The 21,890-nt window shown below is 35.8% G+C and overlaps 3 protein-coding genes across 5 annotated transcripts in view; 1 reads left to right on the forward strand and 2 right to left on the reverse strand.

Moving 5' to 3' along the window:
* LOC135073978 (uncharacterized) overlaps positions 1-21,890 on the forward strand; it is a 287,319-nt gene that overhangs the window by 238,434 nt on the left and 26,995 nt on the right. The gene's annotated exons all lie outside the window — the stretch shown is intronic.
* On the reverse strand, positions 2,768-3,823 carry LOC135074224 (uncharacterized). The gene is made up of 2 exons (XM_063968518.1): positions 3,429-3,823; positions 2,768-3,189 (listed from the first exon to the last, which is right to left on the reverse strand). The coding sequence occupies exons 1-2, from the start codon at positions 3,738-3,740 to the stop codon at positions 2,818-2,820; spliced, it is 684 nt and encodes a 227-aa protein (XP_063824588.1). The 5' UTR covers positions 3,741-3,823; the 3' UTR covers positions 2,768-2,817.
* Positions 4,625-6,480, reverse strand: LOC135074223 (uncharacterized). The gene is made up of 2 exons (XM_063968517.1): positions 5,676-6,480; positions 4,625-5,223 (listed from the first exon to the last, which is right to left on the reverse strand). The coding sequence occupies exons 1-2, from the start codon at positions 6,000-6,002 to the stop codon at positions 4,726-4,728; spliced, it is 825 nt and encodes a 274-aa protein (XP_063824587.1). The 5' UTR covers positions 6,003-6,480; the 3' UTR covers positions 4,625-4,725.

The raw sequence follows: 21,890 nt of genomic DNA on the forward strand, positions 1-21,890 counted from the left end.
GGGAACATGTGGTACAAAGAGCAAGCATAGATACGGTTTTATGATACATATTAATATTTAGCTTACAGAAAGTACCAGTAAATTAGATACCTACCTACTTTGCACTTTAAACAGAATCAATTCAAAAGCGCTATTCCAAGTTGGTATACTTATCTACCTATCTTTATACGTTTTGCATACGTTATGTCAGAGTTACCTACCTAACTTGTTACTGTCATCCGTCCTGCCTATAAATACGATTGATATGCATAACTCATTATTCAATTTCATGATTAATTAATTATAATTACGTATGTAAGAGCTTACTTACGTACGGCTCATGTAAGTGTCTCTTAAATCAGATGATTTAGAGGAGGTAGAGCCTTTAGTTTATGTACTTAAGGTTGTTTATCGCATTTACCTAATTGAAGGGGTTTTCAGGCAGCAGTGAGTAATAAAGTAGGTACAACACTACTTCAATTGGTCATGACCATAATGCATTAAGAACTTACGTAATCCATGCAAGACGTTGCATATAACACATGAGACACACGTGTCATGAAATTAGGTATTACATTACAGTCTTATAGTCAGGTAAAGTAAGATAAGTTTGCTTTGACCTTACGTTTTTTGGATAATTAATGATGAACTTAATATCTTTTTTACTGTAAAAACAATACCTACCTATCTTGCTTCAGGTTACCTTTAGGCTTTACCTCAACGTAGGAACTTGATGATAAAATTTACGTCGAAAGTGCATTGCCATTTGCATCAACTCGCAACAGGATAATGTTTTCTTATAAGTTAGGTAAGAAAATCGGTAAGTTTGTTTATACAAAGTGAAGGAAGAATCCACTGCTCGCTAACCGCAGAATGATGAAAGCTTTAGCACGTGACGATGAAGCATTCACAATATTTACCTAAAGGTGGTAGGTACAGACACTTGATGGGTGAATTCGAAGTAGAAGCACAGAATAAGTACATAATACTTAGTAACAAGGGTAGAGGTTCTTACTGCAATGGGACTATTCCCACCTCTCGTTTCCACCACTGCAACTCCTGTGTAGCCAGGATCTACAGCTTGACCGCCATAAAAACCCAACCAATGAAGGTCAAGTTTGTCCCGGGGGAAAGTTAAACTGTCATTGGACCCGCAACGAAATTAATCAGAAGAACATAGGAGGAGTTCGAAATAAGCTCTCCACTGTAAGCGGCCACGGCAAGCTGTAGATCCAGGCTACACAGGAGTTGCAGCGGTGGGAACGAGAGGTGGCAATTACTGGGAATAGGATAGACCCGGCCACGGCGCAGGATGTTTTTCAAAGTTAGGAACCAACGACCCTATGGACTTGTATTATGACTGTAAATGCAAACCACGACTGAGCGAACTTGACCAGAAGATACTTTCGGTTTTCGATTTAAATTCATCTTCTTTAACAATAACTACAGAGATTCTAGTATGAACAGCTAAAGTAGGCTAACCTAATAGACCTTTATCAGACGAATATTTTTCATAGCCCGTGGGGGGGATGCCTACGCCTATCGTGGGGGGATGCCTACGATAATACGGTCAAGTGTGTGAGCCTGATACATATTATCGACATTATTTTGTTGCAAAACAATTCTGCGTAGACTATCAGGGTATAGTCGAACAAAATACTTTAGAGACAATTTAACAGAGTAGTCTGTCTACGAGTCTCTAAAAATCAAATTCAAAACCGTCTATGGTTCGTATTACAAAACAACGGACAAAACTGATTCAATCTTAGTTTATGACAGATCTTGCCCTGTAAATTTGTCTAACTATAGAAAATCAAAAGCTACAATCTGCTTGAGAGCTAGCAAAACAGAGACGAGGGTTAACTTGGGTGGACACTACAAGCACAATACGAGGCTCTTTCTCTAAATTAAGATTTCTAGCTTGAGCGTGCTCATCTTCTTTCTACTCAAGGATAAATCTAATGTGAAAAGTTCATTCCTACTTGATGATATTGCACGTTTACGCCAAAAATCTCAATTCAGAAAATATCCCAGTACCTACTTACTCACATAAGTAAACCTTGCTCGACTGTACCATTAAACAGTCCACGGGGAATCTACTGTTGATATGACGCAAATCTCAAACGAGCTGCGCAAAAAACATTAATAAAACCCTGTTAACCTTATTTATTATGATCAACATTAGATAAACGTAATCATGCACTTGTGGCATACAAATAGCCCTAATATAAATCAGTTCTAAAATAATATATATCACCATTGTTCTTGTCATTCATTGATTACAAACCATAATGATAATTTAGATACGCCATGAATAATAAATAATTAACTTAACACAAATTGAAATCAAATTATGGAAATGTAGGATTTTTTAATCACAAATAATATGAACAAATTAATTTTATTTTGATCGCCAGGCAAAAACTATTTTAGTTAGAAAACATTATAGGAAAACTGAATGAAAGAATAAGAAACAAGCAAGTTTCCTGTTCTCTGCTTAATGCAAATCTAATCTACTCTGGTAATCCCATTTTTTGGTGTGCTCGCTCACCTTCTACTAAGTTTTCCACTCAGGGATGACTTTAATTATTATGAAAAGTGTATAGTTACCTACTTGATTCATCAGAAAATGAGCCCTAAGCGGGCCTAAGCCAAAAATCTCAATTTAGATATCAGGTAATAAGTAATTTAAGTCACACTGATTATTGTATTTAGAGCTCATGTTAGATGAGAATGTGTTAAATAAAACATCTTTTTAATTAAGTATGTTTGTATTATTAATAAAATTTCTAACAACTGTAATATAAAATAAAACCTAAATCTTACTCTAAATCACACTCATTCTTCATCTTCTTCGACCACTATCTCATTAATTTCTCTGTCTTGCGCGAATATTTTTTGAATGTGATCCTGTATCACGACAGCCCTGTGGACGGACATACTCCTCAGTTGCACAGCGATGTGATCAGCAAAGCTTTGGAACTCATCCTCACTCTCCTCTGATGACATTTCCTCTTCTGACGATTCCTCGTCCTCATCCAAGTGTATTTCTTGACCAGTATTTGTCACTAAATGCACCTGCGGAGGCCAGTTCTTATTGATAGGCCCTAAAGATTTTTCATAGACATCTTTTAGCGAATAAACGGTTTGGTCACGGTCTGTCAGACATCCTTGGAGGACAAGTTTCTTCGATGCATCGTAATGCTTAATCTGCGAATAAAAAAAAATTGGTTATTTCTATTGGAATTTGGAAATATAATTCAATTAGGTATAATTTTTAAACATTAACTAGAATTGCAATAATAAGCATGCAAATCACACAAATCGTTGAGAAAAATTTCTAGATTTATGCGTACAATAAAATTTTCTAGATTGATGCAACTTTGTATGCGAATTGGAAGTCTAATGTCTCAAAGTACGCCTGTAGTTATCTGAATACGAGTATCAACCTTGCGATCCTCCATTTGCTTCGCGTGTTGCTTGAAAATGGAAAACCAATGCAACGTTGGTTTGTAAAAGAACCCGCGAACTTTAGCCGTGTTAATATTTCTGACTTCAATTCGGTATGCTGCTTTCAAACTTCTGTACTTTCGATTTATGTCCTCTACGGTTAAGTTCCGATCCATCTGGTCGACTATTGCTTGCAGCGCTGCTTCTCGTAATTTTTTGTCACCGTAGTCAGAATGTTTCTTGTTCCATAGCACTGGTTGATGTAGGTATAAATCTAATAGTTGTTGTATCGAATACGTGTCCCATATCATAGTCTAGTTTGTTCTTAGGTAAATGTAATAATGGCGACGCGGTGTTATTGGTTATTTACTCAAACGTAGTCTCTCAGTTGAGAAGCTTATGCGTAATGAATGAAATGACTTGTTTGTCCGACCCGAACCGAGCGGTGACCGTTCGTTCGTGCGTGGCCGGTGCGTTCGTTCATACTCGGCGTCGCGTTCTCTGCACGAAAGGGATGGCAAGATACGCTTGAATGCACTGCTCGCACACAAGCGACGCGCCTGCCGCGGCATTGTTAGGCCTAGTGCACACAAACCATTTTTTTGATATCACGAGAGACACGCGAGTAAATAAATTAAATTATATGTTATTAATTATGATTCTAACTTAATTAAGCGTTATTACATATTCTTTTGTGTATGTGTGGTGTTGTACCCATTTTTTAATATTTTTTTTAATTTGTTACAGGTAAGTTGGAGTGAATGAAAATTATGGATGAAAGCGTGCAAACAGAGCTGATAACTACTTGAGAATTATAAGAAGCCTAGTAGATAACAGATACTTATCTAATGAATGTATTTAGTTTTTTAAACTTACTTGAACATACTTACCTTTTCATATTGAATGAGTAATACGACTTGTGGCATCACCTTGGCACACTTTGTAGAGAGGACTGCTAGTGTTATGCAATCTCGTGCAGCTGTTCCTTCCTTTATGCATGTAAATTTATTTCTAATTATCTAATAACACAATTGAACCCTTGACTTATTTGCGGCAATTTCTTAACTCATAAAATCAATTTTATTAACGCAATTTACATTAACCAACAAATACCAGGATTCTATTAACTTGAATTTTTTGATTTATAAAAAAAGGATTAAAGGAAACGAATAGAATTTTACGAAGACAATAATAATTAATCATTTATTTTTTATAGTTCTTTCATAACAGAAGTTAGGTAGGTACTTTAGTATCACATGCATACAATAATTAATACTTAATAAAAATTGAATTAAATTACGAAGATTCTTCAGTATTATCACCACCACCCTGTTTTTTTAGCATTTCAATGCGTTCTTTGGCTATTAACGATTGAACTTCAATTTGCAAATTCAATGCCCTATTCAAAGGTAACTTTCTTAGTTGGTGAGCTATATTATTAGCGAACATCTGGAATTCGTCCACTTTATTGCCGGACCTTTTTCTAGAAAATCTTTGAATTTCAACAGTCTTAGGCGATTCTACGCTTCTTGGAGGTTCCACAGATTTAGGTTCGTCATATTTTGTGCGTTTCTTAGGCACTGATTCTAAATAGTCACCAATTGTGGTCTTATCACCATGATTTTCCATTTCGTCTAAAAACTCCTGTTTAATAGACACGACGAATGTGTCTGAGTCTTCGGATGGGACTACTTCCAAGAATGATTCGGACTGAAGATTTGGTTCAGATGGCACCACGGATTCTGTTTCATCTTCGCTGCAACCATCACTTTCATCCGTGCCTAGATCCGTCACCTGGAAAAAAGGTGCGTTTTTAAAAACACTGGCAGTAAAAATCCACAACAATAGGCATTTTACAAAACTCTTTATTTGAGTGAAAAGAAAGTAAAATCAGATAACTTGTCATTAATATATTTTATTTATTAACATTACTTGATAGGTATTCATAATTTTAATATTTAATCGATTTCAGTCAAAACTGGATTATTTAAATGTAAACCTGACGAATGGTGTCTACTTTAACAGTGGTAACACACTATACCTACTGGCTAGGCTACCTAACAAAACAACTAAGTTTTGCGAAGTAATGAAGCGCACGTAATTACATAATCATCAAACTCATCTATTTTATTACCTAGTCACTTTACAATTTTTCATCAAAAATTAAATTCAACAAAAAAAAAACAAATGATTACACAAGTGTGAACTCGTCTTTATAAAATAAAACAAAAATCATTTTTTTTTACCTTTCTATTGTAAATGCTGTTCATAATAGTATTAAAAGCACTAAACCATCGTAACGGCTTTGATGGTTTATTATTGGCTTTGGCAATCGCCATTTTTCTCTTTTCTTGATAATACGACGTCCTCAGATTCTTTATTTTCGATCTCACATCGGTTACTTTCAAATCAGGAATGCTCGGTTTCAACTCCTCCAATATGGCTTCGAATGCTTTCTTCCTGGCTACAGTATTTTTGTACAATTTAGACTCATAATCCCACAGAAAGTCGTATTTTTTGTACTGTTCTATTAGCTTTAACGTATCACGTTCACCCCAACGTGGTCCACTCATTTTTAATCGAAGCACAAAAGAAAGAGTAAAACGGAAAACAAACTCACTTAAGAATAAAAGCAGCGTCTGCCGCTTCGAAATAGCATGCTTTTACTGGCAGACTGGAAAAAGCAGCGTTGCCGCTCCGATAGCAGCCGCTCCCTTCGCTGCTACGTACTCTATCGTCGATAGAAGTATGCTCGCGGGTGTGAAAGAGACATAAATATGACGCGTACCGAACGCGCGAAACGTCTCGAAGCGTGAGCTCAATGATCAGTTCACTCCTATGTCGTAGTCATAAAGCTTAAAGTCTGTTAACTGTTTTATCAATGTAACGTTTGATCAATGCTCCCACTATCTCGCCTGGCACGCTGCTCCACTTGGCTTGGCGTGTTGTAAGTAAAACCTTAATCACATAGTTTTAAGAGTTAATTTTGTTATACACGAGTGATAATTATTTTTGTTTAAAGTAAAGAGCAAATTGTCATGGCTAAAACAAATCGTTTTGTTACGGGGAGAGATTTTAATAAAAAAGGCAAAAAAGCAATGGGTAAAACCTACAAAAAGGTCAAATAAGTACCTACCTAAGTTATAAATCCATAATGGTAACATGTTTGCACGTTAATTAGTAGTAGTTTACTACTAATTAGTAGTAAAGTAATAAAATAATGGAGAAAGCGAAATGAGAAAATTGTGCGTCATTTCTATCCTACCTACTGGTAGGTGAACCTGAAGAGTCAAGAGGTGGATGTGGGTGGATGTTACAAAAGGGGCATTTCACGCGAAGCGGACAGCGAAAATCAAGTCAGGTTTTGGATTTTGTTCATATTTGGATTAAATGTACTGCTCTATGACCTGAATGAATGTGCATCATTATAATTTTTTTATGAAGCTTAGTTTATTTTTTATGAGCGTTCAAAAAATTGGTAAAATTTTAGGAACAGATTTTTCAGAAGCTATTACTGCTATTATTACATTTGATTAAAAATAAACTAACTATTGGACTTTTGAGAATAAATAACTGTGTTTCTTACTATTTACTACAAATTTGAAATTTCTTTTTTGTTCACATAGAAAACCGGAAGTAAAGTTTTAAAATCGAATTTTACAAAACTTCGGGATTTTTAAAAATTTTAATTTTAATTTTAAAATATACCTAGTAGTCTATAAATAACGTGTGTAAAGTTGTAGAATGGAGTCTGTATTGGTTTTTGATTTAGACGCAGAACAGTGCGAGCGCGCCGCAATGAGCGTCATACTGGCTATCGACATTTGGCTACTGTATAAAAATTATTTGTTCGAAAATAACTGAAACGTTAATATTGTTGCATGCATACTCTTAAAAAATTATAATTTTGACTCGGCGAACTTCGTACCGTCTTACAGACAATGATTGTTGGCATTGAGATGGTATTACGTCGCAGGCCACCCACAACTTATTGGATAATACTCTTAAAACATTACCCTTCTTTTTGGGTAGTCGGGATATGTTAGTCCAGGGTGCCAGCTATCTCCATGCCAAATTTCATTAAAATCTGTTCAGCCGTTCTTTGTTTTATACATAAAACAAAGTCGTGTTAGTTACACGATTTATAAGTCAAGAACGGCTGGGCAGATTTTGATGAAATTTGATATGGAGGTAGCTAGCCAACTACCTAAAAAAGAAGAATAATGTTTTTAGTGTATTATTTAATAAGATGTGGGTAGCCCGCGACGTAATACGTACTAGAGATGAAACGGATAGTTGTTTGGCCGGATACCGGATACCGGATATCCGGCCAGCTGCTAGGCCGGATAGCCGGATATCCGGCGGCCGGATAGTTGGCCCATTGTCTCGTTGCATGTCGTGACGAGTTTAGCGCCGCACATGTGCTTCGAACGCGATCAGTGGGTCTATTAGTAGACTAGACTAGTCACACTTTTCGAAAATCGAATTCGTCCGAATAGAATGTCAGATTTTGCCACTTGTCTAGGGGGCAGATTTCGGTTGCTATCGTGAGTGTGTGATTGAATAGCGAAAATTAAATTATTTTACTTGTTGCGTAATCTTACATCAGACCATCAATGAAAAAATGATCGCCATTTTTATTTAGCAATATTTAGACTTTCAGATATTTACCATTTATGTATTCGTCATTAGAGTGAATAGCCCAGAAAGAGAAATTAGTTTTTTGAAAGGCCTTAATATGGCTTTTGTAACTTTTTAAGACTTTAAATAAAAGCCGTCATTATTAGAAGCCATTTTATTGAGATTTACCTCAAAGATTAATGTATTTCATTTTATTAATAGGAAATAGTTGTAGTTTTTTAATATCCGGTATCCGGCCGGATAGTGAGTTACTATCCGGTATCCGGCCGAATAGTAAATTTAGGCCGGATATCCGGCCTACCGGATAGTTACCGGATATCCGTTTCATCTCTAATACGTACCATCTCAATGCCAACAATCATTGTCTGTAAGACGGTACGAAGTTTGCCGATTCAAAATTATAATTGTTTAAGAGTATGCATGCAACAATATTAACGTTTCAGTTATTTTCGAACAAATAATTTTTATACAGTAGCCAAATGTCGATAGCCAGTATGACGCTCATTGCGGCGCGCTCGCACTGTTCTGCGTCTAAATCAAAAACCAATACAGACTCCATTCTACAACTTTACACACGTTATTTATAGACTACTAGGTAGGTATATTTTAAAATTAAAATTATTTTTTTTTTAAATCCCGAAGTTTTGTAAAATTCGATTTTAAAACTTTACTTCCGGTTTTCTATGTGAACAAAAAAGAAATTTCAAATTTGTAGTAAATAGTAAGAAACACAGTTATTTATTCTCAAAAGTCCAATAGTTAGTTTATTTTTAATCAAATGTAATAATAGCAGTAATAGCTTCTGAAAAATCTGTTCCTAAAATTTTACCAATTTTTCGAACGCTCATAAAAAATAAACTAAGCTTCATAAAAAAATTATAATGATGCACATTCATTCAGGTCATATAGCAGTACATTTAATCCAAATATGAACAAAATCCAAAACCTGACTTGATTTTCACTGTCCGCTTCGCGTGAAATGCCCCAAAAGCAAGATGTTAAGTTTGCGGCTGCGGCTGGATTGCAAAATGCGCTAAGACAAGAGACTTGGTATTGCAATGGTAGGGAGTGAGGGGTCATGCACTAATTGCTACGAACAAAAACTCATTTGCATTTATTTTGCTTTGACATTTACAAACAACAGAAGTCTTTTATAAAGTTTTATACAGGGTGTTAGGTAAATGGGTATATGAGCCGACACTAGCCCATGTTAACATGGGCATATAAATGGTATGGTGAAGTCAGAAAATTGATATCTTAATTTTAATTACTTTAATTTTCATACAAATCGGATTTCATAAAATTTATTTTGTATAAAAATTAAAAAATTTAAAATGATGATATCAAATTTCTGACTTCACCATACCATTTATATGCCCATGTTAACATGGGCTAGTGTCGGCTCATATACCCATTTACCTAACACCCTGTAGTAAGTAGGTACCTACCTAGGTCTAGTTATTTAGCAAAAAAGCAAATTAAATTTAGTAAGTAGGTAGGTTAGATGTACGACGATATTACTTGTACACCTACTTATTTAGGATTTACTTACCTATCTAATATAGGTATGACCTATAATACAACTAGGGATTGCAATCGAATATTCGAATATTCGAATATTCGAATTTTCATTTCAAATTAGTATTCGAATAGTAAATTTACATGTATTCGAATATTCGAATATTACAATAGAAAATATAGAAAGAAGACGACTTAGTGTTTGCAAATACAGTCGGAGGCATCAGATACATATCACCAACTAAAAGAACTAGTCATTGATGCTTCCGACTGCATTTGTGAACACTAAGTTGTCTTGTTTCTATCTTTTCTGTTCATTTTTACGTAGTTGTGTTTTTTGTTTTTTCAATCATATTTTTATTATTCGCAACTTTGATACAAATAGTATAAAAGAGGCGATAGAGCGAAACCAAGATTCCAAATAATTTGAAAGAGACGACTCTATTGAGCAAAGTTAGCTGACGATGCTGAAGATGGCGGACGATAACGTCAAACAAAAGCCGAGGTACTGGGTGAGATCGAAAAGATTTATGGACAGCTAATTACCTCCAAACCTGTTAATAGCTCAGCAATAGACGCAAGAGCTAGGTTAACGCGACACTATACCAAAGACATCCCGTATATCAGCCTATAAGAGATTAGGAAGGCTCTCAAACAGCTAAAGAACAACAAGGCACCAGGTGATGACGGAATAACCTCGGAGCTTCTGAATGCAGGTGGAACATGGAAACTCGTTCAGATACTCTTTAACTCCGTCTTACTTCAGGGAACAACGCCAGAGGCATGGGATAAAAGCGTGGTGGTGCTCTTCTTGGACTATGAGAAGGCCTTTGATTCGATCGAGACTTAGGCAGTGCTGCAGTCTCTCCGGCGAGGGCGATTCCTCTGCGGCGATGCGTGAGATAGGGTGATGTTATATCTCCGAAACCGTTGACGGCTGCATTGGAAGACGCTTTCAAGCTCCCTGAATGGAAAGAATTCGGCATAAATACCTATCAATGGCAAATACATCACTCAGCTGCGGTTTGCTGACGATATTGTGGTCATGGAAGAATCGCTTGAAGACCTCGGCACAATGCTCGAAGACCTTAATCGAGTCGCCCAACAGGTAGGCCTTCGGATGAACATGGAAAAAACGAAGCGAATGTCCAACGTCCATGTTTCGGTTAGAGCTCGATCCTCGAGACAGTTGACAAGTATGTCTACCTCTGAAAAACGATTCGGCTAGGTAGATCAAATTTCGAGAAAAAGGTAAATCGTCGAATCCAACTCGACTGGGCAGCCGACAATAGAATAGGCCTTATAAATAAGCTCAAAGTTGCACAGCGTGCTATGGGGAGGGCTATGCTCGGTGTTTCTTTACGACATCGAATCAGAAATGAGGAGATCCTAAAGATTTCTTTCTTTCTTCTTTCTTAAACGAACTAAAGCCGCTGACATAGCCCAACGGATTAGCAAGCTGAAGTGGCAATGGGCAGATCACATAGTACGCAGAACTGATGGCCGATGGGGCAGCAAGGTTCTGGAGTGGAGGCCACGTACTACAAAGCGCACCGTGAGACGTTCACCCACAAGGTGGACCGAGGACCACATATAGGTAGCGGGAATTTAAGGCTCTGGATACAGGCCGCTGCCAACCGGTCATTGTGAAAGTCATTGAGAGAGGCCTATGTTCAGCAGTGGACGTCCTATGGCTGAAATGATGATGATGATGAGAATTTTATAACTGTTTTAAAAACTATATTGTTAAATAGTTAAAATATTCGTTCCTAAAGCAATAAAAACATTGATATTTTAAGTGCTTTTTATTTTTTTGAAAATATTCGAATATTCGAATAATATTCGAATATCACTGAAAAAATATTCGAATATTCGAAATGGAAAACTATCGAATATTTGCAATCTCTAAATACAACATACCTACCTAGGTAATGAATTACATAAATGTATCTGGGGTTCTGGGGGCACGGTAGGGTAGTAGTGCCAGAGTAAATAAGTAAATACACTGCCGTACCATCCTTTACTTACTGGAACCATTTCGCCGCATTTTCAGTTTTTCAGACCCCTATTTGAGAATTTCTCTAGTCACACCACATTAACTATAATAATAAAGAAATCGCAGTAAGGAACCATAGACTTAGCGGACTTTGTCTAGATTTAATTACTTTTTAGAGATAAACAAGCAGCTCCATCGAGACTTGGCTAGTTTTTTACAGAATGTTTTTGGTGGGATTAGAATTTAGAATTTTCGAGGATCTAACTGACACACTTCATGTACCCACTTTCATCTGGTGTGGTTTTTGATCACATTCTATTTTACAAGATTGTATGCTTGACTATTAATTATTAAGTGGGTGCTTCATAGGTGAGGTGTGGTTTTCCATGAATGTGCGTTTATAGAGCTTTCTCACGATATTAATACCAAACTATATTTAACAAACTGATCCAACACATGCAAATTGACTATCCACGGCATATGACTCATCGGCAGTTCAGTAGGTAGGTAGGTACCTACTACCTATATATATTATCCGGGGGTAAATCCATGCGTAAGCACTAGCTACTGTAATCATTTTCATCGCAATGTTATGAAACTACAGGTAATTTAGGTGTTATGCCGCGATCTGAGTCATATGACTCATATTTGAGTCAAGTTTGTCTGGGAAGCGAACCCAGAAGCGTTCTGCAAATGACAGGTAGGGTTTTTTTGGGGTATCTTTTTGCGATGGACTGTGCTAGGGTGTCCTTAAAACACAATTAATTTTGACATTGACTGATAACACTAGGTACCTAAATAGGTACATAACCCTCCTTCTGGTGCAGACGGTAATAAGTAAATACTTAAAAATCTAGTTCTCACTAATTAATTTCACTCTTTCTTAATTATAAGTAGCATAAGTTAATTAATTATTTTTAAATAAGTATCCATTAAAAACTAGATCCGTTTTATTATTTTTTGGAAATTGTAACATTTAGAAAACTTAGCCTTAGCTTCTGTAATCAGAGGTTATAATAATCTTTTCATCTTTGATTTAGGTAAGTAGGTAGGTATGTAGGTACCCACTTGATCTTTGTTTTTAACACGTGAAGTTCCATTATGTAAGAAAGGACAGTATTGTAAGTGTTACGCATATTATCGTTTAGCCTTCACCTTTAAATAAATCTAATGCTGTTACATACGAGGCCAAGCCAGTGCGTTTCTTTTTATACTTTACTTACGTTATTTTTAACAACGTCCCTGTCCTGTGCAGTGCGTCGTTTGTGTGGACAATACGATTATTTTACACAAATTGTAAAGACAATAATAATTAAAAAAATATATTAATAAATCTCTCGTAAGAATGTGTAATTCTACACAATTCAAAGTTCATTGAAAATATCAACCTGTGAATAATAATCTTAATTCTGAATGAAATTACCTATCAACTTAAGCTGATATTGGTAGGACTTAGTGCTTTGCAAAATGATAAAATTAAATTTTAATCCCTCTCCTTATCATAATTAATTCATAAGCACAAGACAATAAACACAAACAATGTACCTACCTACCTATTTACTTAGACTAAAACTAAATCCATCATTTTGGATTAATAAAGATTAACTATGACGTTAATAGGAATGACAGTCATGAGTGACAGATATTAGCTATAGGGAAATTTCTTTTTTTGCTGTTATTTACTAAAGTGTGTGTCGCAGTCGGCTGTGTTCCTAAAAATAAGAAAGCGTACACTAGAAAAAGTGTCACGAGAAAATTTATGAAAATGAACCGTTCGCAGACGGACAGTTAACGGTATTATTTTCCGTTCGACGTACCTAACCCTGTTTCGACTTGTTAATCACTCTCGCTTCACTCCACACTTTCATTGTTTAACGTTACTCACTTAAGCCAATTTTGCCAAGCGGTTGTAATCTCTAAGTGTAGGCATTAAAGTGCATAGGTAACACTGTCAATAAGATTACTCTTCTGTTACATGATCGTATCTTTGGCTTTTTTCTGTCACTTTCCATTCTAAGGCGTGTAGGTGTGATGGCAATGTCGCGACTCGCCAATGTTTGTTTGTTTTCACTTTCTTAACCTCGAAAGTAATCCAAGCATTGTTTTTGTTACAATTTTCAGTGGATAAACAAAAAACATTTGGTTAAAAGCATTTTTTAGGACTACTCGGGACGATAAACGTTTATTTGTTTCAGCTTCACCTTGAACTTAAGACAATAACATTGGTGACCGTATGTAATTTTGATTTATGGTTTTTAAATGACCCAGCCTGAAATTGATATGGTCACGCAATTCAGATATTAGTGTGTGTGATGTTTCGTCGATGTATTTTTATTCGGCGATAACTACATCAGTTATATTTCTACGCAATATTATTATGTCAAAACCGTAATTACCTAAGTATTACAGGCCTACTTAGATAGTCTATTAGATCTAGGCAGATATCAGGCAAGTTACCTACTTACATAATCACGCATTGTTCACTTTTTTAACTCGCATTAACTGCTAAGCAAACCAATAATATCTCGCCTGTGAAAAAATGCCTTATGTGAAATGCAGTCTATTTTTCTTTCACGAAATCTTGATACCTACTTGATTGAACACACACAATCTTGATACTTGATTGAACACAATCAAGTATCAAGATTTCGTGAAAGAAAAACGTCAACAGTTTATCAACAGATAAGCCAAATTAAATATAGCACCAGCCACTAGTGAGTGGAAAGAAGAATTATGGATTTATGAATGAGAGATTCAGATTTGGTACAACTGCATTATTCATGAATTATGATGAGTCATTAACTAATTAGGTCTAAATGACCGTCAAAATGTACTCCTAATTGTTACCAAGAGTTTACTAACAAATTGCAAACAAATCATTTTGGTTATTAAAAGTGTTACGTAGATATTATTCATACTCTGATGATTCATGCAATTTACCACCTGAGGAAGCATTAATAAACTGTGTTTACTACGAAATAGAAGCTAAATTGTTTATATTAATAGTGTCTAACTATACGCAGGATGCTACCAATAGTTAGGGATATCATGTATCTTTTCTTTACTACAATTTACATAATAACAATAAACTTACCTATCTTCTTCTTATTAGTTCTTATCGTATCGACAACAAACCTACATAATGTCAGGTCATCCCAAAACTCCGCTACAAGAGTGGCGTTGTCAGCAGCATTCATTAAATCCTCCTGCGGGCAGTTGTATGTCGGCAGTACTTGATGTTAAGGATCTTAATCTTGCCAAAATATTTAACAAAATTTTAGTTGGTTTCATTAGAAGCTTAGTCAAACTACTAGGATTTGCATTAATTACTTTTACGTAGGTATTTTGAGGCTAACAGATAGCAGTTAAATAAAGCAAAAGGTCGAATAGACGAAAATGTTTAGATCAGATTATAGGACAACCCTACTGAAAATCCTCCATCTTGGGTTAGTAATGGAGTTATTATTAGTTTCGTTAGTCAAGCTGGAACCAGATAAACAGTGCTGACTGCAGACAAGGATCCAGACTTTGTTTTATTTTATTCAGCCATCTTGAATTTAGTCACTTCTCTTTGTTTAGCTTTAGCGTCATCGGCCGTTATTAGTTACGCTAGTAAAGGTATAGGAATAATAAGAAATGAATCCTCATTTCTCTTCCATCTTGTGGAACCTGAGTTAGATAGCATGGCGTTTTTTTTGGGCCTACCTGGACCCAAAATTGGTGGCTGTGTTATTAATCTAAGGTTGCTGGGTAACTTAAAGAAGAGGGCGGTAACGGATGAGGGCAAATGCCCTGTCCGATATGCCTGGTCGATTTTGTCATGTTTTGAACTGCTTGATTGGTTGGGGAGTATTAACTACCTAACGAACAAAAAATAACGCTCCATCCGCCTGTTTAGTTTTTTCCAAATTTTTTACACTAGCATTTAGTTTCAGCAGGAAAACCATATCAAATTCGTCCTTAATGACTTAACGAATTTCGGTTTAACGTCATACACAAATACTTTGTTTTCTCAGTTCGTATAAATGTGTAGAGATATAATGTTGCTATCGTTTGTATTTTTGAATTCTTTTAGACTGTAGAACAGGCATTAGCGTTAGAAAAAGATTTTTATAGCTATTTCACATATAATTTACAATTTTTATTTGCATCATGTTCTTACATTTAATTTGCCTACGAGAGTATATTTTGCAACGACAGAAAACGGTTATGGTATGACAATGATCTAAACCGGACAGTTTATGGTTAGAAAGTGTTGTTTCATTATAAGCTGTCTAGAAGGAAATTGGAATAGGATATTGCCTGTCATAATATTTTATAACATCACACGCTTGTAACTTGGCAACATTAAATTATACAGTCCATTTACCATGGAATGGTAGTGTTTAGTATTGCGCATCTATGGGCAGGTTCAGTTTATTAAAGGTAATCAAAAATTAGAATATCTGATCCTAACATGTTGTAAATCCCGTTTTTATGAATAAAAATTTGCAACACCATGAATAGTAATTATCGCTACATACTGTAACAAATTGTAATAGTAAGGAATTTAATGGAAATAATATTTAATCGGTAGGTAATTTATTTATGTGAATCGATCATAATTTAAGTAGATAACATTGTTTACGTGTGATTCCAATATTCATAATTAAATTGAAACAAGATCCGCAAAAACTGTTTGCTGTAACAAAGTAAATACTTAGCAATAAATCATACAGACAAACACCATAAAGTAAAGCTACATTACCGATTTGAGCTTTCTCTAAAACTGGATCGTAAAATCGTATTCAGTGAAAGTTTTGATAGATGTGTTGCTATAGTTATGAAACCGGATGGGAACAGTGTTCAATTAATACTGTCAGATGTAATTATTGCACGAGGGCGTGTGACAATATTACGCAGATGGGAACGATCTATTCTAAATGAGAGGACTTTCTCTTAACGTGTTAATGTCTCTTTAATCAGACTTACGTCGTTTATACTTCCTGCTTGTATCTGTCACCTATGTTAGAGTAGGATAAATAAACGAATTAAATTCCTTAAGCGGTGAGAGAAGCCACCCAAACTTTGAGATAGTAAGGCTTCACATTAAATCGATCAGAAAATCCGTGACTTCAATAGTCCGTTTCTTATGTGCTACTAAAATATTTGCATGACTGAGGTATTACGTAAATCCTTTGTCGTCATGGTGTGTGATCAATGGTATATCTATCAACTCTTCTCATGTGATGATGACATTTTCATGGTTAGTCACAAATTCGTCATCAACTAAACATGCTTTTTAATCATCTTCCAATGTTTTACTACTATTGCCTGCGTAAGCGTTGACGCCAAGACAATGTATCAAGATATGCCAACTACCCTATACGTGCCCTTATTACAATTGCTTGCCTCGTGATTTGTTCCTCAAATATGTTCTTTGTGTTCCATATGATAAAGTTCATGGTACTTATTAATTAAAAAAACGTGCCGTAACATGTCACGTGTGGTTTTTCTTTACGCTGCTTTCGTTGGAAGTGCATTGATTGGTTGGTCGTGATAAGACGTGGTGATATTTATTTATGGACAGAAACAACGTGCTTTAACACAATTGGTATTGTTTATGTTTAGGGCATTAATACTTGCTATTACAAGCTACTTATTAGTAGCAGGTTAGTTACACTTTACTATGGAATTTTCTGAAACATATTTCAGCAAGATTTTTAATAGACTGATTTATGTGGTTTACTTACTTATCAACTTACATAGGCATTTTGCTTATTGGGGAATTTATTCAAATATGCATGCATGCATGCATATTAAAACTTGTTATGATACGCTTTGGCTGTGTCCTTAGTCGTGAAATATTCGTATACTTCACGACTAAGGACACATTCTGATGCTGTAATAAAACATCTACATGAATTTGAATTTCACGTCTCCGATAAATATGGGCCATACAACATTAAACTTATTTCTTACACTCTTTGAGTTTCTCATCAGGCGTAGAGTGGGAAAGACTCTCACAAGGTAGACCGATGATTTGGTCGGGATTCGGGAGGTCTGGATGCGGGCAACGCAGGATATCGGTCTCTTAGGGGAGGCCTTTGGGCATTGTCCAGCAATGGACGTCATTTATCTTGGCTGACTTGATACTTAGTCTTGATTTACTTTACTTCTTTACTTAGGTGATTCAGCACCTCAAAACTGTATTTCATAAGTTGTCCTAACCGGAGTTACGGTCGTTTCACGCATGACAGCGTTTTTGTTATAGATTTTACCGATAAGGTGTCCAATTTTTTGCTCATTACTGATTACATAAGCCGTTCTAAAAACCTAAGACAGTTGCCAGAGCAACAGGTTGTCCGTAGTCAGCGTAATATGACGATTATTGACGATGCGCGCACGCAGAAGTACATGTGGAGCCCAAGCAGGTTACACGTAGGGTTGCCAACTATACTGTTTTGAACAGTATTATACTGTTTTTCACTAAATTATACTTTTTACTGTTGAACAAAAATAAAGTATACAAAATACTGTTTTCAGCTAGCATCACTAGTATCCATAGATATTTTTAAAAGTAAATGCCCAACACCACATTTAGGTACGCGTTGTAGAGCTTTACTGTTTGTTTTTTTTTAATACTGTCTGTTTTCCTTCTCCGACCTCTGATATACTTTATATTTTGAAAGAAAAGTTGGCAACCCTAGTTACACGTGTAGTTAAAATGGCGAGTGCGCCCTTATTAGGTAATGTTAATGCAACTGCAGGGGTTTGAAAGACATTGGTGGCCAAGGAAGTATGGTATTATTCTACGTGTCTAAAAGCTATGATTCCAGCAAAGAGTTTTGTTGGTTTGGCTTTCTTGTCCAGCACTCATTCGACCTATCAAAAATATAAACTTTAATGATTTATTTTTATTCTGAGCCTAGGCCGCCTTTTTGTCGGCCGATAGTTGGGTCGGGCTGTTAATCGGCCGATTCTTCATACAAATTAGAATCGGGCTCAACTATCAGCCGATTAAAAGTCTGTAGTACGCGAGGATCCTTAAAGCTCAAAATCCTTAGGAGAAATTCTTCAATTTGTGGTAACATGATATGTCGCGGCGACTACAACTGTGACAGAGAAAGTCGTTATGAGTTCTTCAATATTTGCTTATCAATATGAAACTGCGATTTCGACAGCAATAATAATTTATGCGACCGGTTCCGATCGCATTTACCCTTGCATTTACCTAATAACACCGCCAATTGATATTTAATATGGCGCCAATGTTTTGTATGGCCAGGGCCGGAGTCGGTTTAATAATGAGAACAGTAACGGATTCAATTGGGAACTCTGAATTAAATTCAAATTCTTTATTGCTCATGCTCCATGTAGGTACCTACCTACTATTTGATCTGCGCCGTTCATTCGAAATTTTCTTTGTGACTTGGAACATTTCGAAGTAATTTTACTTGGGCAATGAAAACCAAAACTGGACTTTAGTACCTATGTAGTAGGACTTATCGCTATAAATGCAATAATGAAAAAATTTAACGCGCACAACTGCAATTCCTGTGTAATTATAATAAAGTAATCTTGCAATAACAACAAACGATTGCCTCTTACAGCTCTAAGTAGATGAAGATTGCTATTTCTATCCATCACAATTAACTTTCAATAGAAAAAGCGTTTTCCCATTGTTAGTAAAATAGTGTTGATCTCATTGTCAGCCATTTGCGGCAAACGCGGTCAAGTTATGCGCAAACCATTTAAATAAACTTACACGTGCCAGGAAAAATCACAGTTCCGTATAACTGTCACAACTTTTTATTGCTATTACAAATTTTATTGCTACTGCATTGTTTACGTTCATTCACAATCATTGTTAGTTATTGAACAGCTGGAACAACTGACAATCAGATACAAATAAATACATCGCTTACGCAAATTCTTGACGATTTTATTGCTGGGATTACCTGAACTGAAGATTATGGTAGTAGGTATTATCTAATTTTTATTACTTACTAGCGGCCGCCCGCGACTTCGTGCGCGTGGATCTCGTTTTACCCCCCCCTTCATCTATCTTACGCGGTTCAGATTTTTTCATACAAATGTTTTTTCCCGCTAACTCCCGTTCCCGTGAGAATTTTGCAATATCCTGTTGTAACTAAGCTTTAAGTTTACTAAGGTACCTGCATGCCAAATTTCAAGAGTCTATCTTACGCGGTTTAGATTGTTTCATACAAATGTTTTTCCCACTAACTCCCGTTCCCATGGGAATTTTGCAATATCCTGTTGTAACTAAGCTTTAAGTTTACTAAGGTACCTGCATGCCAAATTTCAAGCGTCTAACTTAAGCGGTTTAGATTTTTCGTACAAAAGGATTTTCCCGCTAATTCCCGTTCCCGTGGGAATTCCTAAGTATCCTATAACCTGCCCAGGAGTATGAAGAATAATTGTACCAAGTTTCGTTAAAATCCGTCAAGTGGTTTTTGTTTCTATAAGGAACATACAGACAGACAGACAGACAGACAAAAATTTTACTGATTGCATTTTTGGCATCAGTATCGATCACTAATCACCCCCTGATAGTTATTTTGAAAATATATTTCATGTACAGAATTGACCTCTCTACAGATTTATTATAAGTATAGATAAATAGCCATGACTGAAATTCCAAAACAAAATAATTAAAATTACCGACAGGAAAATAACAAAATAAAAACCTTACAGTAATTATAACTGAAATTAAATTCTATGTTATAAATACATATACGTATAATGATATGATTACTATGAATATTCGAGGAACGAAAACGAAATTATTTCGTTCTCATTTACTTACTAGGATAACGGTTTGAAAAATTAACCAATATTCGAGTCTTGTTAGTATGTAACTAAAATGTTACACTGAAATTCACTGAATGCAGCCCTGCCTAAATGCGGTCAAACTAAGCTCCAACGCCTCCAACCCTGCGAATACCGTAGCAAAAACTATATCGGGTGCGTTAACCCGGTCGATGCACTGTTCCTGCGGACAAGTGGAGTCAACCTTGATGATGCTAGGTGTCATGGGTCTGATGAACTAGAGGTCGGTGACCGTTGAAATACTATTGTTTTATTTGTACTTTATACGAGTTTTGTAAGAGCTGTATCAGTATCAGCAAATCAAGGTAAACTGTGGCTTCTTAATAAAGTGGGAATAGGTGTGATTTTGCAATAAAAATCTGTAGCTGTGTGTGTGACTGTACATCGCATTAGTAGCAAATTGCTTAGGGCATAGGCACAGAACAAGTAGGGACTAGGGAGGTAGATACTTAGGTCACTGATCGTTCCTTATTGCTTATGACCTTACGAACGAGCATGTCAAGAAAAATAGAAAAGTGCAGTGCGGGAGCCTATTGGCGCAGTGGCTCACTAAATTGTTTTTATTCTTGTTGTGTTGTTTGTTTCTATGTGCTTACTGTGCCAATAAATTCTTATTCTATTCTATTCTTATTAGTCAACTAGCTGTGCCCGCGACTTCGTACGCGTGAAAACCCGTTTTCGCAACATTTTTCATTATTGCTCTGCTCCTATTGATCGTAGCGTGATGTTGTATAGCCTATAGCCTTCCTCGATAAATGGGCTATCTAACACTGAAAGAATTTTTCAAATCGGACCAGCAGTTCCGGAGATTAGCGCGTTCAAGTAAACAAACATACAAACTAACAAACAAACAAACAGACAAACTCTTCAGCTTTATAATATTAGTATAGATTCGTTTTTATACCATCCATAACTATTCAGTTAGTTCTGGGTTCGACTCTCAGTAAAGATACATACAAGTAGACCTACCACAAGTCCACAATCATAATATTGAAAATGTGGCTGAAACAATAAGGTAGACTCTTCTTAAATTATCTACATTTCTATTAAAATTTTATCTTAATTAAGCGACCATAAGCTGGCAACATGCCAGTTTAAGCTATACTCTTGGTAAGTTTAATTAACTTATGTTTTACTGATTTAATTTATCTTAATCGCGACATTAACTTTTAATTAGTCTGCCTGATACGATAAAAACAACATTTTGGGATAATTTACACCAACCTGTATATTTAAAGTAGTATCAGTCTACTTAGTTTTAAAATACAGGGTGTTATTAGTTAGTATGACAATACAATTAGACCCGTTATTATGAAACGGGGCGTCAAAACTCGATTCAAATTACTAGTTAGTTTAATAGTTCAATGTTTTTACAGTTTAATTAGTACGTAACATCATATAATATTATAATGACACAACGTGAAACCAAAATAACTCAAATTAATTATAGATTATTGGCTCATTTACCTTACCT

The sequence above is a fragment of the Ostrinia nubilalis genome, chromosome 8 (genome assembly GCF_963855985.1).
Source record: "Ostrinia nubilalis chromosome 8, ilOstNubi1.1, whole genome shotgun sequence".
NCBI lineage: Eukaryota > Metazoa > Arthropoda > Insecta > Lepidoptera > Crambidae > Ostrinia > Ostrinia nubilalis.

Coding starts and splice junctions, on each gene's coding strand:
- LOC135074224 (XM_063968518.1), bottom strand. CDS start 3,740: ATGATATGGGACACGTATTCGATACAACAACTATTAGATTTATACCTA. Junction 3,190..3,428: donor AGCAAATGGAGGATCGCAAG/GTTGATACTCGT, acceptor TTTTATTCGCAG/ATTAAGCATTACGATGCATC.
- LOC135074223 (XM_063968517.1), bottom strand. CDS start 6,002: ATGAGTGGACCACGTTGGGGTGAACGTGATACGTTAAAGCTAATAGAA. Junction 5,224..5,675: donor ACAGCATTTACAATAGAAAG/GTAAAAAAAAAT, acceptor CCTTTTTTCCAG/GTGACGGATCTAGGCACGGA.